The 16,429-nt window shown below is 35.9% G+C and overlaps 1 protein-coding gene across 6 annotated transcripts in view; it reads right to left on the reverse strand.

Annotated features, from left to right (window-relative positions):
- Positions 1 to 315: 315 nt before the first annotated feature.
- The window catches only part of kank1a (KN motif and ankyrin repeat domains 1a), a 79,107-nt gene continuing 62,993 nt past the window's right edge, over positions 316 to 16,429 (reverse strand). For all 6 annotated transcript variants that reach the window (XM_015340137.2, XM_069187021.1, XM_015340139.2 and 3 more), the window contains exons 4-12: positions 12,210 to 12,431; positions 10,329 to 10,437; positions 9,601 to 9,816; positions 8,013 to 8,100; positions 6,905 to 7,124; positions 5,790 to 5,932; positions 4,198 to 4,398; positions 2,682 to 2,780; positions 316 to 1,766 (exon numbers count right to left, since the gene is read on the reverse strand). In XM_015340137.2, the coding sequence (XP_015195623.2) occupies positions 1,704 to 1,766; positions 2,682 to 2,780; positions 4,198 to 4,398; positions 5,790 to 5,932; positions 6,905 to 7,124; positions 8,013 to 8,100; positions 9,601 to 9,816; positions 10,329 to 10,437; positions 12,210 to 12,431 (1,361 nt within the window). In that variant the 3' untranslated portion in view covers positions 316 to 1,703. The remainder of the gene's footprint in view (positions 1,767 to 2,681; positions 2,781 to 4,197; positions 4,399 to 5,789; positions 5,933 to 6,904; positions 7,125 to 8,012; positions 8,101 to 9,600; positions 9,817 to 10,328; positions 10,438 to 12,209; positions 12,432 to 16,429) is intronic.

Raw genomic sequence — 16,429 nt, forward strand, 5'->3', positions numbered from 1 at the left:
ACAACGTATAGTGGGGTGACCTATAGCAGGGACTGTGTGTAAATACTGGTGACCAATTCCCACTACTCAGGACAGGGTGGTTCATGTCTAAAGAACATCATATTGTGTCAAGAGTGTAAATACAGAAAAAAAAAGTACAAACTCAATAAATATAAATGTAAATGTAAACTGAGCACAAGCCAATTGAGCATCAAACTTAAATCCCTCACTGCTTGTAGCTGTCACTCCCATTATTTTTAGAAAACGAATACAGAAATCAAGATTACATGGTATCATTAATTAAAACATTATTCAGAAATCGGAGGACATGACGCAGGAATTTAAAATGCATTTATTTGCACATTTGTAATACAACTTAATAAAGAACATAAGCTGTACAATAACAACACTGAAGGCTTTGATAAATACAAGTGTTTACAGTCTCCATTTGAGATCAAATGTACTGTACTATAAGAAATAATCTTGCATTATTTTCTGCAAACACTTTAAAGGAATCACTCTCCGTAAAATAGCGATACAACGGTCCACTATACAGAAAGGAGAAGAACAGAAGAGAATTTCCAACAATGAGGCGACAAATAAAATATATTCATTGGGAATTAAAATATCTGTTATTTGAAAGGTAAAATACATACGTAGATTAATATCAGCAAATAGAAGCAGTGAATTATAATTCTGTGGCACAAATCCAATAAGTATTTTTAAGTACAATATAGAAAGGTGATGAGAATATAGTACTTTAAGCCACGAGCCATTAAGTCTCTTCTGCATTTGAATGATATGGAGTAAAGCTCCCACATTATCTGCAAGCAGTTTATTTTGTTATATGGCAAAAGTTTAAGGCACTTCAAATGTTTAAATACCAGATAAGAGTACCTTAAATTTGATAAGAACGGATACTGGTATAATTGTACATAACCCAAGGGATTGTAACTGCTCTATAAAACATATGTACAATGACATACAATAATTGCATGAATTAAAAACTATAAATTGCTAACAAATATTTAACTTCATGTAATGCTTATAGGGTATATGAACATCAAAATACTGTGATTTTAAATAAGATACAAATGAGCTTAATATAAAGTTATACTTCATGTTCATTCTATGATATATTAAAATACATATAAAGAGATGTGGTTAAATGCCAATGCTTCTAATCCATTTCTTAATCTGTTTTTTTCTTGATGTTACTGCAAAGGGACTTTAAAGATCTCTGTGTTTGTAAATGAAGACAACAGTCATTTAAGACTGAATGCAGACAGACTGTGAAAATCAACATTTCAAACATAAAACATGACATTTCAGAACATGACATGCTCAAAAATCGAAGATCCTGCTCTGGCACACAACCTTGAATCAGAAAGTCAAGACAAATCTAGAAAGTGTTAACTGCAGATTAGATGAACAGGCACATACTAAACCACATGTTACAGTAGTGTCAAAGTTTAAGGTGACGTTTTTGAATATTCAGAAGTACCAGGTATAAGACACTGATTTCTGTTGAATAACATCTTCCAGTTTATTTGCTCTTTATTGTATTATTTATGCATACATAGATAAACATTTTTTCTTCTGTATTATTGCTGATATTTGCTGGTGAGCTCAGGCACAAGGTTTTTACATTCAGTATCTGTCCAGGTTAACAAACACCAATAGCAGCTTAGGGAGTAGGGAGAAAGATGGAGCTGTGTGAAACATTAATCAAACATGCTTCTTCGGGTTGGGCTGGGAGACGTCTTCCTTCCAAGTCGGGGCGTCCCCTGTGGAGAAATAACATATCCATTGTTTTCTAGGCGACTTTTTAATTTTAAATGCTTTATTGAAACAGATAAAGCAATCTGTTGATCTGTTAATAGAGAAATCACATGTACAGTGATGACCTGGAGAGTACCCATTTATATAGCTTATACAGCAAAGAAATCAGAATGAATTAACTTGCTGACCAACAGTATCTGCCATTTCTACAATGCTAGCAGTGACCACAAGACTCTGCCTTATTCTTAGGATTACAGCCCCTCTCTGGGTGTTACTGCTTAAGAGCTGATCTGCTACTGCAAGTGCTATTATGTACTGGAGTAATTGATGTTGGCAGGGAAAATGTATAACAAACATTAAGGGCCCAAAAAGGGGCAGCTACAACAGGCAGAAATGGGGAATGAGATTCAAGGGAAAAAAATGCTTATTAAACTTATAATAAAAGTAGCCATTTACTGTACGTACTAATAGTACTGAACTATTTTACTCAGTTATTTCTAACACAAACTGATTGACACTAAGAAAACTGGTACATGTGGCTGAACATTGAGCTATAGGAGAGCTATATTTATTTTCTTGCAATAATAAATTGCAATATTATTCCAATATCCACATCAATTCCGTTTTTCATTGAGTGGAAAATGCAAGGATCTTCACATCTCTTTATAATAATGCTATATCAGAATAATCCCTCAAGCACAGTTTCTCCCAACAACACTGATCTAAGACTGCTATTTGACTCTAGCTGATTATTGACATTATTGTGATGTTATAGATTACAGATATGTGCATACAACATGAACACCTCAAGCTTTTTAATGTAAAACAAATATATAAAAATATATTAATAAATGCACATGGTTAAGTGTGTGAAAGGCAAATTACAACATGTCAAGATCTTACAAGCAACATCTACATACTGGTGACTGGGCTTTGGAAAAATTCACATGGGCATAAAGGAGAACCGCGATGTCCTTGTGTCCAGCCTCCAGGGCAATTGACAATGCAGTGCTCTCATCCTGAATGGGGAAAGAAACAAACATCAGCACTTATTTCCCAAGCTGAAAAAAATATAATCCTTCTCCAGTTACTCACCATGCAGAACATTTACAGCCTTACAAAAATATTTCTTATCCAGTATTCTTAAAATTTAATGTGAACCAGCAAACACCACCAAATGTAAACAATTAAAAAAATTCAAACATAAAAAGCACCAGGTTTAGTTACGGGGAAATTAGGAAATCATAGTTTCACTTGACTCTGCACCATACACCAGAAATTCTAGTCCCTGCAAGTGCACGTTTTTGATTCACAACCAGACCTTAATTATCTGCCTCTAACTAGGACAGAACAGATATACGACGAAGATGAAAAAGAGTAAACCTGAAATCAAAACACAAGGCTTGGGCCAAAGATGACACTGAGATTCCTGACCTTAATACTTAGGTTAATTCCAATATTTTTAACAGTCAGACTAACATGGACACAGTTGTGAAATGTATAAGGAAAGCCAATCAGTATAAGTCAAAAGTCAAAACTGTTGCATCTATTTTTTTAGTATCAAATAAACAACATAAGACATTTCATGCAAACCTAAACAAGGGTGTCATCAGCGTAGAAGTTAAACCTGACAAATGTAATTTGAAAATTAAAATTAAAAGCACTGAACCAGAAATAGAACCCTGAAGAACATCAGCTGTTATCATTTTTGGCAGGATGAATGCTAAGTTTGAACATTTTCCATCAGTTAGATAAGATTTAAACAAGAAAAAGCAGTTCCAGTAATATAAAGTAAGCCAGATAGTATGATCAGCATTATCATACATTATCATATACATAGGCAGCAGTGAGATCCCACAGGACAAGAACTGATAAAACAAACCAGTAGTCATCAACAAACCATTAGTGGCCTTAACAAGAGTTGTTTTAATAGCATGCATTCAACTCAGACAGAAATGGGTTTGCAGAGTGAATCTGCACATAAATGATCTCATGACTAAAAGGCATTTCAGCATTCTAAAAACTTTGCCAGAAATAGACAGATATTAACCAATAGTTACCAAGAAGGCTATAATGTAAGTTCTGTGTTTTAAACACAGAGATAATAACCACGTTTTTGCACCCTGTAAAAAATTAGATATTAATAATTTAATTATGACAATGGCAGTGTGACAGAGAACTGCAAAATTTATAAAGACTAAGGATTGTTTGTTCATTTACTTGGCTTCAAATAACAGATAGGCCAGTATTCCTCCATCTCCATTCAAGTTTAAACCCGAGAAAGTTGTAACCCCAAACACATTTTAATCAGGCCTCTATAGTTTATTAGGAGCTCAACAATCCAAAACGCCGCCACAGGTGGAACCGTGCATCACGGTGAACTCTTTAACACAGGTTGGCTAAGAGCTTCTGCAAGGAGATCCTGTGGTGACTTACCCCATCGGTTAATGTGGCATCGCAGCCCGGCTGGGCCAGCAGCAGTTTCACAATCTCCACGTGGCCATGTTCACTGGCGCACATCAGGGCAGTGGAGCCCTCGTCGTCCTGGATGTTGACATCAGCCCTGCACGCCAACAGAGCTTTCACCATGTCCATCCGCCCGTGACTCACTGCTAACATTAATCCAGTCTGCCCAGCCTGCCATTCAGAAGAGCAGTTTTTTTAATAAAAAATTGGGATTTGTGTTTTTTTTTTACTTAACACTAAATAGAAATACGGTATAGCTGTCCAAAAGGTCTTTATAACGAAAAAGAGTAACCATGCTTTTTTGTTGCCGGAGAGCTGAGTTTCAGGAAATTGATAAGGGAATGATGTGAAAATAAATTTACACTTGTGTCAGTACATTGAAATGTCAGCTCCAATAATGTTTTTCACCAACGTCTTCAGGGGAATAAATACATTTAATCTATACCCGAAGAAGGCCGAAACGTTGTGTTTTCTTTCTTCTCTTTTCAGCATGGAATAAACCTATTACTTGTTCCTTTGCAGCCTATGCATGCTGATGCAGCTACCCACCTGAACTACATTTAATCTATACTTGTTTGGCAACAGTATCTGTTGAACACGCAATCCAGTGCATTGTTAAAATTTCTTTGAGACAAAGGGCATGCACAATATACTTCTAATAATTTCTGGAACACTATACACTTCACATCAGGGTCAAATAAGTATGGTAAACGAAAAACTTTTTCCTAAACTTGAAACGGCTGGTAATGAAAGGTGTCAGTATTTGTGTGAGTGCATGATTCAACAAGGCTGGAAACAGAAATAAAAAGTAAACCCTCTGTGCTCTGAACTTCACCCAACAGCCTTAACTGAGACAGACCTGAGTGACAAAGTTGTCTGTCTCTGCAAATTAATAGATAATGGCTTTACTACTGCTCTTGACAATTTGGAAAAAAAACAAAACAATTATGTAATTACAGATACCCTGCTAAGCATTAATAATGAAACAAACGTGCACTTTGACAATGCTGTAGTCAGAAGATAATTAGGGATGGAAAAACAATTATGTAAATGCTGTGCATATCCTCATTTTTAAAAAGAGGTGATCATAATGGAAACACCAAGACTATATATTTACTCATGGGAAAAGGACCACATGCTATTTGACTAATTTAGTAAATCCATCAATGCTGTTGAACGTAACATCATTAGATACTGGACACAACTGAAAGAATTTTGGTATGCAAATGTCAGTCAAGTTCCAAGTGTCACCAAAGTTTTGTGGTGACTTTCAAGAAATGCCTGGATGAAATTCTAATGTCCATTAGCTACTAAAAACCACAAGGGCTAGACAGACTGAAGCCTGCTCTTGTTCGTAAAACATGTATGATCACCACATATATATGTATGCTTAAGAACTGTACCAAATTAGTTTTCCCCTTCTTTTATTTAAATGTTTTCATCTTTTCCAGATGGAAAACAAATAACACCATATGCTGAGATTAAACAGTGTGTGGTGAACATATGTCTTCATGTTCAGACCAAAAATATTCCCATGACTACTGTATTAATTACATACAGACCTGGCTGGCCTTAGCATTCACATCCCCTTTACCGAAGAGCTCTTCCACTATTTGCATGTCTTTCTCTGCTTCCACAGCTGCAAGGGCAGCTAGCATGATAGGAGTATAGCCTGCCTTGTTCTGCTGATTTACATTACAGACATCTGCAACAAAACAAAATAAAATCAGTTCATTGTGAAAGCCACACTTGTCAAGGAGAAAGGAAAGAAAGGAAAGGAGTGTTATTGTGACACAAAGGATTGAGTAAGGAATGTTGAAGAAAAACTTACATCAAAACACTACTTCAATTGCTTTTCCCCACAAATGAATTGCGAGGGACATGTGTGACAATATTCATTACGAGATGAACTCCATCACAATGGACTGGTGTTTTAGTGCTGTGAGTATCAGACAATACCAGGACGACAAAGCCTTCAGACAATGAGCTGTTCTTTCAGGGGTTTCTGCACTTTGTCAAATCCCATGTTGCACGTACTTGACATAACTTTAGAGTGAGTTTGTCAAAATGACAAGAACTGAATTGTAATGAAAAGTTATGTGGAGACTTAAAAAAAACTAATTTATGATAATATGCAAACTTGTTTTGTTAATTTTTTTCCAGATGTTTTACAAGTAAAAAACCTAATGTAAAAAGACCCAAGACTTTGCAGACTGGGAAGCTAAGCTTAAATATTCTTAAAGCTGAGTTAGTAATGATTAAGACCAAACTCAAATGTGAATTCATTAGCACCATGGAAAACCCAAAGGCTGAGAGTAATATGCTCTTTTTTAAAAAGTTTAACTGCTGGAGATGGAGGACCTATAGCAAACCACAAACTCACTCAGTCAATACATTGAGATCCACTATTATACAATCTCAGAGGTTTCAAACAAATTAGCAAAATGTACAGATTCTAAGCAAACGCTCACATTCTCAGAAATGACCAATGGTATCGTCAAGCCGTCAAGCCTACTAGTCACAACAACGTACATATCTTCATTCTGAGGTTGTTAAATGTTCAAGGCTATAAGCTATTTTGTAACTGCGGTAAAAAAAAAACAACAACTATCTAGACAATGTAGAATGTCATTTTCTTCAGATGCAAGCTTTAATGTAGTGGAAAGACTAAACATGCCTGCATCTAAAAGCCGCTTCACAATCTCGAAGTTGGAGTGAGACACGCTGTAATGAAGGGCTGTGTTGCCATTTCCATCTGCCATGTTGACGATGTGCCGCAGTACTGCAGGAGACACCTCCCTGAAAGCAGAGAGGTAGTCTTCCACCATAGCTGGGAGTGCCGACTTCTGACTGGAAATCCGGAACCACTCATGTTGAATGGTGTTCAGACAAGCTCTCTGTGAAGGAGGCCAGAAAAAAATCCTTATTTCAGTAACAGCAATTACAGTAATTCACAAGAAGTCACTTCAGGGCAGCTTTAAAAGTCAATGTTTCCTGTGCAAAATTGGCTCCACTTTTTTTTTATAACTAAATGAATCCAGCTGAAATTATAAAGCGACATTTGGTAAAAACTTTAAATTCTCTGAACATTTTCTCTTTGCAGATTTCCTGTTTGTATGTTTTTATTGTGAAGACTAACCACATTTCTTTTTTTGTAATGAATTAATTCCATCCTGCACATCAATAAAAAAAAAAAAATTCCAACATTTCTTATATTCAGTTTCACTGGCCAAAGGGGAGTGAAAAACTTACAGCCAACCAGAATATGAGCCACAAAAATTTAAACCTGTTTTTCATCCAAACCCTACATGATCTGTTGCTCTTGCCAACACACAGCTGGGCAAGTCTGGAATCTTTGGCCAGAAACCAGCACTTTAATTTGGCACCATTTGTCAATGAGAGTATTTTCCACTCCGTTAAGGACTGGGTTTATCATTGCTCTTTATTTGCATACTGAGAGATGCACTTGATTAATAAGGTTTATAAAGGGTCATTAAAAGGGAGCAAATAAGTGCTACTGAAACCTTTTCAAAATAAATTTATGAATGTACAACCTGACAGATAACTATCAAAGGAAACCAACTATTAACATCCACTACCCACCCATATTTCAAAGAAATATTTATTTTACAACAGTAACTACAGCTCAGTGATAAAATATGTTGTATGGTTTCCAATGTTAGACCAGCACCAAAACTGTATAGCTCATACGTGGTCTAAGAAAGAAACAGAAAATATGCAAATATTTAGTTAAATAAAGCTTTATGATCAGTTTTGACCCTTACCACTTCCTTGCTTGTAAGAGCCTTGGAGTCATTCAGGTGGTTTCTAAGCACAGTGCATGCCGACAGCATTTTCTCACTCAACTCATACCTGAGGCCAAGAGAAAAGAGATCATTCTTCTGCCATGTTGCTAGGTTGTTTTGCTAAAATGTACAGAATGTGCAAAAACCCTTTAGCAGGAATTTAATAACTAGTATGTCAAATAAAACAGTAAGCAGAAAAAGAACATGATACAGAACTGCCAATGTTTTTTTTTAGTTCTAAAGAGGTTCACTGGAGACTTATGAGACTGCTTTAAGTGTAAAAATGATGTCATTTATTTTTAAAAAATCCAAAAATCTGAAATAATAAAAAATATTACCAGTGTACACTGTTATGAAAAAACTTTACCACCATAGACACAGTAATAAATTACATTATCAGTGCACACAATTTACTTTAAAGCCTCCTTTTGTTTTATTATTTTATATTATTTTAGCAAACTTGACAGTTATTTCTATGGTTGTGTTAGGGTGAAAAAGAATAATTGTCATTTAGCGATCTTTAATTTATAGTGATAAGAATCTGCAAGAAGCCTATCACAGCAACTCAAGGAAAAACTATACATGAATAGCCAATGCGAAGTTTCTTAGTAGGCACTCTGTCACAATTATCAATCAAATCCTTATAACTCTGACAGGTGTTTGTCATTAACATCAACATCTTTTGTTCATCCAAAAAGATAAAAAGCTACTTTTGTACAACAAAACATAAATCTCTCAGTATCAATTGTGAACCTACAACAAAAGAGCTAAATTGTCAATAGGTTATTCACAGAAAATTACTTAATATAAACACATATAAACTGAATGAAAAGATGAAAAAGAAAATTAGGAAAATTTAGGGATAGCAAACACAAGGCCTCTAGGCTCAGTTCAGCCTGCTTAACTCATCCATTTGGTGCATGTGGCATGTATGGTCAGAGCTTCTGTTGGAATTCACTTCATGCCATGTTGAATCTGTAAAGCCCATACACCAAGCAGAAAATCTTGGTGATGGTGATGTATCAGTTTTGCATACTTAGTACTCCTTGTGGTTCTCCAACACTATTCAATCACAGTGTCCCTGTTTGATAATGTCACAGATCTATGTGTCTAATGTCACGGGGGGAGATGGAATTGGCAACTGTTCAGTTTCTCCAAACTCTTCCAAATGTTGGAGTTCAATTTCCCCAAACTCTTCTGCAACCGAAACCACCAGTCTCACTGAAACTGCATGTAGTCGATTTTTAATGGTTTTAAATGTATATTTATAGCAGGGTCTTGTAATGCTTATGGATAAAAATACTTTTTCAGTGCTTTTGTAACTCACGAAGCACTGGCAACACCTGCACCATGTTTTGCTTACTTGAGGCTAAATATAAGGATTGTGTTGCATATTTAATTCCTTCCACTGAACTTTCCAAATAAGCAAAATATGTTCAGTCTCGCAAAGAACAGAAATCGTATATGCTTTAAAATAACTAGTTATTACAGTATGTTTTTAGAAATTATCCATTTTGCCCTTTACTTTAGAGGGTTTCACACTTTTGAGAAAAAAAACAAAACTTACCTCTCCCGGATTTCTACCTTTTCTGCTTCTCTTTCTTCGCACTCTCTTTTGACTTCCATCGCTCCTTCATTACAGAACTCTCTAGGCTTCTTGCCGTGCCCTTCTCCACTCCTGGTTGCTTCCTCACTGGGATACTCATTCCCCTCACACTCATCCTCAGACTCCGAAGTGCTGCTCTCCTCCGAGCTTGACTCATCGCTTGATGTTGTCTCGTAACTGGACAGTAACCCAACATTACAGGGGAAAAGACCAGAGATATCTGTTACTCGTGAGAACTGTCCAATCTTCAAACAAGGGTGAGGATTTTTAAATATATTAATCTTAACAGGAATTAACATCATGATGATAAACTTCAAAATTTATCTCAAATGTCCTCAGTGTCAAGAACACACAAAGTCACCCAACATTCAATTACACTTCAGGGAGGAGAAAATACTAAAGCCACCATAGAAATCTAATACTGATGCAATTGTTGTACATAACAGAAAATAACACACCATGCCTATGTCACAATCTATCATTCTTCTGATAGTCTGTCTCAAAATGTGTACTGATTTAAAATTAGTGTTACATTAGAACAAAAAATAAAATAATCAAAAACTTTTCAGTTCATAGCTCTCTTCCTTAGAACAATACAACTTTTAAAAACTTTTAGAGTCAGACATTTGTAACAAATTCTTCTGCCAGTTCTTACAGGAATTGCTTTCTGGTTGCAAATTGACACTTACCCTCCGTTGACACCCACAAATTGCAGGTTTTTCTTTGTGCTGTTAGATCCTTGCCTACCATCTTTCTTTTTCATAATGGACTTCAGAGTATTGGAACTACAAGACTGTCCTGTAAAGCATGACATTGAGACCAAGTTCAGTAATAAGCACTAAATACAAAAAAGGAAATAAATGTTAAATCGGCAGTCTGAATTTACCCATGCTGCCATGGCTGTTCAGTAAAATCTCTGAGCACCCAATTATCAATTTCCTAATATCTTTGTGAATGTCAGTTGTAAGTTATGTTTTTTTTAATGCTCAGTAAATATGGCGTTATGCAGTTAAAATATTCTAATGCAGGATCTTACTTATCTGCAGTCACAATTTAAGTCACAAGATTGTTACCTTCCTGCAAACAAACTGAAACCTCCTAGTTTCACGGGTTTAATCCAGATGTTAGGACCAGCATCAACTAAACTAATGCCCAAAATCTCTAGAATTAAAAACAAACTAAATAGCTAAGTTTTTACAAAACTGTGCTGATGAAGGTAACAGTGCATAACACTTATTTCAAGAGATATTGGCATGATTAGCAAAATAGCAATGATCGTGTAACTATCAATAGTTGTAACATACAGATAACATTGTATAGAATACAAAATAAAATACAAAGTGGGCACAAGCAATATATCAACTGATTTAGTTTTCCCATTGTGTTGATGCTCATATAAAAGGCTAATTTATATACCAGAGGTGTGTTTTGAAGATCTGCCAATCTAGACTGTTTGTGGGTAATCATTTTAAAAGTGCAGAAAACGCCCTCTTCTTCAACCACATTATACTAAAAGGAAATATATGAATAATGCATCGTCACATGTATAAAGAGTATAAGCATACAAAAAGCAAAGTAAAAACATTTGGCTTCTTGAGCCTTGTTTTTTTTTATTTGCAATTCATTAGACTGAGGCACTTCCTGAGTTTAAGGAAGTCTTTAGGGTGAATGTGCGGTGTTCAAAACGAAAGACTGAACCATCAATACTGTATAAAAAATATGTGACAAAGAAACAACTGTGAAGGAAGGGAAATGGCACTACCCACATCATCCGTTTGTTTTTCCTATTACTCACTGTTACACTAGGCCAAGACGGTCTATTCCTTTCTAAATCTTTCCATGTTTGGGTTCCTTTATGCGATACAACTAAATATTAATTTGCCTAGAGAATAAATTAAAATACAACAATATTTTAATTTGAGTGTCCTTTAAACATCTTAATTTTTAAGCACAAAACTATTATTCAATGAAACCCTGTTTATTCCAAAGGCCATACTTTTTTTAGGAATGGCATCCCTCCCAGACCTATGGTGTCTTAAAAATTTTAAATACAGGCCATTCAAAGTCAAACAGCAAACCAAAGAAGAGTCTCCACCTCATATATTTCAACCACAGCCTTGCATTGAGCTCAATAAAGAGTAACAGTTGCCAAAACATCTAATCTTAATAACCCACATACGACAAAAGCTGTTCTTATGGAGAAAACTAGAAACTGCCTATAGATGCAGGATATTTACATTTACATTTCTATTAATAGATTTCTTAAGAAAACAAACAGATATTCCTTTATGTTCTCCTCATTTTCTCCAGTGATACAGATGGACATTTGAAAAACAGCCGGTGTCAAAAGGCATTAAAGAGGATAACTTTTAGAGCTAAGATTCAGACTCTGCTTCTAACCTGAAATTATTAAAGTCACCCTGGAAAAAGCCTTCGTGTGCATAGGGAAGATATTTAAACCATGAGTACAGAATTACAGTACAATAGAAAAAATAGAAAGTTCCTCTATTTCAGGAGGTGTTCATTTTAGCATGATTGGGCTAAGCATCCATTAATAACAGCAACATTACCATGTAATGCAGAAGACATCTGTTGATCCATCAGGGTCATCTGAGAAGTCCTGCTTTGCCTCAGTGCAGAGGAGGTGGAGTCCTTGGACAGCCCGTCTATAGTAGCAGAAGATGGTAATGGTTCCCTCAGTTGGGCCTCACTCTCCTGTGTCCGAATGTCTGAATGGGCTGTAGAGTTCACACCTGTACAGGCACCACTGACATTCGATGACTGACCAGCATCTGTACCAGAACAATAAGAAGAGCAGAACCTAAACAATTCAAGTAGATCTATTAAAGTGAACAGATATTTCATTGTAATGGGTCGTGTCACTTCTTTCCATTAATTGTGGATAAAATGTTCAGGAAAAGAAAAACTGAAGTCTCTTAACAATCCCACAAGACAATGAGAAACCTTTTTGTGTGGAGAAAACCAAACACTGCCTTCCAACAGAAGAACCTCACCCTGACTGTCAAATATGGTGGTGGGTTTCCCATGTTTAGGGGCTGCAGAAACCAGACAGTTTGCCATCATTGATGGAGCCATGAATTCAGTGTTGTATCAGCACATTTTTAATAGAATGTCAGGCCATCCATGTCGTCTGAACCATAATGTAGCCAGACGATGATCGTAAACCTACAAGTGGATCTATGAAAGAAATGTTATGGCAGGACCTGGAGCAAGCTGTTCATGCAAAGAAACCATCAAATATCACCAACTTGAAGTGGCCCTACAATGGAAAAGGGGGGCCGAAATTCACTTAATCAGCTATGTGTACATATTGTCAAAAGCCAAAGTGAGAGACTTATAAACAGTTACAGGAAACATCTAGATGAAGTCATTGCTGCTCAAGGAGATGGCACCAGTTACTGAACATAAGGGTTCACAAACGTATGCATATGAGACATTATTTAAGATAACACGATTTAATGAATTTAATGTAGACAACAAAAGGAGTACCTGTTTTTCCAGTAAAAAAAACAGATAACTGGGTCATTGATAATGTCCATATAAAGTTCAGAAGAAGCAAATCAGTATAGCATGCTTGCCTGCATACTAAAACGAATATTTTGCTGCTAACCTTGATTTACTGTGATAGGTTAGAACATATGCCCACAAAAGAAGAGATTATACTATACAGAAAACTAAACAAGGCTTGACTTTTACTCCGGGGATTATTTTAAGAAAGACATTTGATGGTTTCACTGAAATGGCAAAAGATCATTACCTTTTCACAACTGTAATACTTTTTTTTGAGAGGGGAAAACTGAGACTGGTATATCAGACAATGAAAGAAACAGGTTCTAGCCACCTGAAAGCTGGGTATACAGGCTTCTTGACCTGTTATTAATAGCAGGCACATCAATGCAAAGAAAATCACCCTGTTTCCTCCTTTCATTATATGCTAGTTCTTTATTTCACTACATAGACCAAAACACTGCTTGGCCAGATGTTAAGAAAAAGGTTGAAATCTGGAAGATGACTGGTTTTGTGTCAGGATTCTATAGAAATTTCCCAAGGTATAATTTAAACATTTTTACTTGACTTTTCTATAAAACAGATTAGAAAGTGCAAATAAAACTTCACAGACAGTCAAGAGCATTTGGTAGAGCAAATGGTTAACCACTTATGAACCACCATAATATATGAGGTTAAGTTTATGCATTCTACTTCAGTTTGCCTTCACCCTCATATCAGAAGCATAGAAGAATAGGATAGTAAAGACTTTATAATACATCCATCCATTTTCCAACTATTTCTTCCAATTCAGGGTCACAGGGAAGCCAGGGCCTATTCCAGCAAGCAACAGGTGGAATGTGGGGTACACCCTGGATGAGTCAATTGCAGGGAAGATATACAGACACTTACACAGTCACACCCAGGGCCAATTTTAAAAGAATCCATTTAACCCAACCAGTACATTTTTGGACTATGGGAGGGAACTGGACCATCTGGAGAAAACCCCCTACAAACATGGGGAGAACTTACAAACTCCACACAGACTGCGCCCCAGGTCTGGAATTAAACCCAGGGCTCCACCACTGCAAGCCAGCAATGTGAACACACTAGCTACACTAGCTTAAGCACATACAATTAAACACAAATGCTGCCCCATTATAATATGGTAAACTCTATTAAATTGTATCGCTTTTTCATAGTTTTGAAGTTGGCTTTTGTTGTTTAAAATGTGGGTAATAATTCACGTTTTGTGGTACAGAATTTTCACAGAAAGAATATTCATAAAAAGATGTATGCAGTACATATATATCTAACTTGATATGACTACGTCTGTTGTTTACACTTTGTGGTGCAGTAGTGCACAGTGGTTTGATCTGGTTTATAGAGAAGAGGCTACCACATAGCGTGTCATCAAGCACTTTTTACATTTACAATGTGACCAAACTCTTAATCAGCTATGGGTACATACTGTCAAGCTTTTAATGAGAAGGTGTGCATCCGAAGACGAATTGGCAATTTTCAGCCAAGCAGTGAAACTGCTACTGCAGAGCTTTTCACATCAGCGAAATAAGTTAATTAAGTTATTAAACCTGAAGGTTGGATAGGTGTATTTTGCACAAGAAAATCTGTCCCACTTTCTCTCAAAATTAAGAATTGCTATAATATACTTTACTGTAGCTGGCCAAAGTAAATGATCAGTTTTTCTCTGTCTCTGTTGGCATTTCGCTCATGGTTGTTCACTGACTCAGGCAATGGCAAGGTCTTCTGCCGAGGGCAAATTCTACACTGTCTCAATTTCAAGGAGGGTAATGTCACTTCTTTTACCCTGTTGGACATGATTCAGAATTTTTGTTCTGAATAGTGTTAACACCTGGTACCTGCTCTTCTGTTCATCTTGCATTTACTTCTGTGGATAAAGGTTTAACAAATTATGTAACGAAGGCTTAAGGTAAATGTTCTATGCAAAAAGTGTGCTGTGTTTTGTCATTTTTAGCCCATTAATTACAGACTTATGCAATTAGCTGAGGAACTGCTAGTGCACAGGTGAATGTATTTAATCTCATTGATTACATAACGACCAGGAATATTTCACAATCTGCTGAGACTTCAGAAAACATGGGGGGGATTACAGGATGCCGAAAGTTCAAAGACCTCTCCGTCTGTAAGGAGATCTTAACCCCTGTTTATCAGTTCATACACTTTGTACCTTTTCTGCATTCTCTTATTTACCTGAGCTTGTTGCTAGCTCAAAGTCATTAGGAAATGCAATTCTAACCTTGTTTAAGATTAAATTAATATTTTCCTAATATAACAGTACTGAAGCGATGTACATATTTCCTATTTTCCACTGCCTTGTTTTCTATATGAACATAAATGATGTACAACACAAAGAAAATTACACTTCATGTAAGATTTATGAATCAATATCACAAGCTCCCCACCAGCAAAACATCTAAGCATTTAGTCCTAGCTTCTGGTATGTAAAAGACATGAGGTAATTGTTGGTCATTTTCCAAAATACTGCTGCATTTTTCAGGGTCAGAGATAACTTAGACCTGTCAGATCTTATCAAGCTTTACTTTTTAAAAGAAACAACAACATTAACTCCCTTGTACTCCCGAGACAGGGACACGAACAGGACTTGGTAAAAAATAGAACAGTGGAAACAAGATTACAGAATACTGTATAATGTCTAAATTATCACGGATTCATAGCCTTTTCTTAATCATCAAACACTTTTTTATTTAAGGAACCAACTCCTTTGCAATTTGCTTTTTATTTTAACACATCTTAAATTAATTCTGGCATTAATAACTGACTTTCAAAAGGAACAAAGCCAGTAATAAAAATCCAAACAAATAAAGGTGGAAGTTTAACATCAAAGATTCATAATTAAATCACATCTTAAAAAAATCAAACTACTACATAAAGCATCAGGTGAAGAGAAAGCAACTGTCTGGAAAAGTAATATCTAAAATAGAAATCCATTTGAAAGTTTCATTTCAAACCAAACTGACCTTATAAATATAATCAGCAGCATGAAAGCAACAGTAGCAATCAGGATTAAAAACAGTGGCAGACGTGACTACTTTTTGCACTACAATGATGCAAAATATCTTTTTTTAGTTATATTGACTTAAGTCATTAATGCTGATCATACTTTGATTTTGTTTCTGCTACTGCATTGTAAAATCCTTTACAGTGCAATGTAAGGGGGCAGATTAAGGCCATATTGTTGTGAGCAGAAAAAGGAAATATAATTCAGATTCTTGACTCTGTT

This window comes from Lepisosteus oculatus, chromosome 3 (assembly GCF_040954835.1).
Source record: "Lepisosteus oculatus isolate fLepOcu1 chromosome 3, fLepOcu1.hap2, whole genome shotgun sequence".
Classification (NCBI taxonomy): domain Eukaryota; kingdom Metazoa; phylum Chordata; class Actinopteri; order Semionotiformes; family Lepisosteidae; genus Lepisosteus; species Lepisosteus oculatus.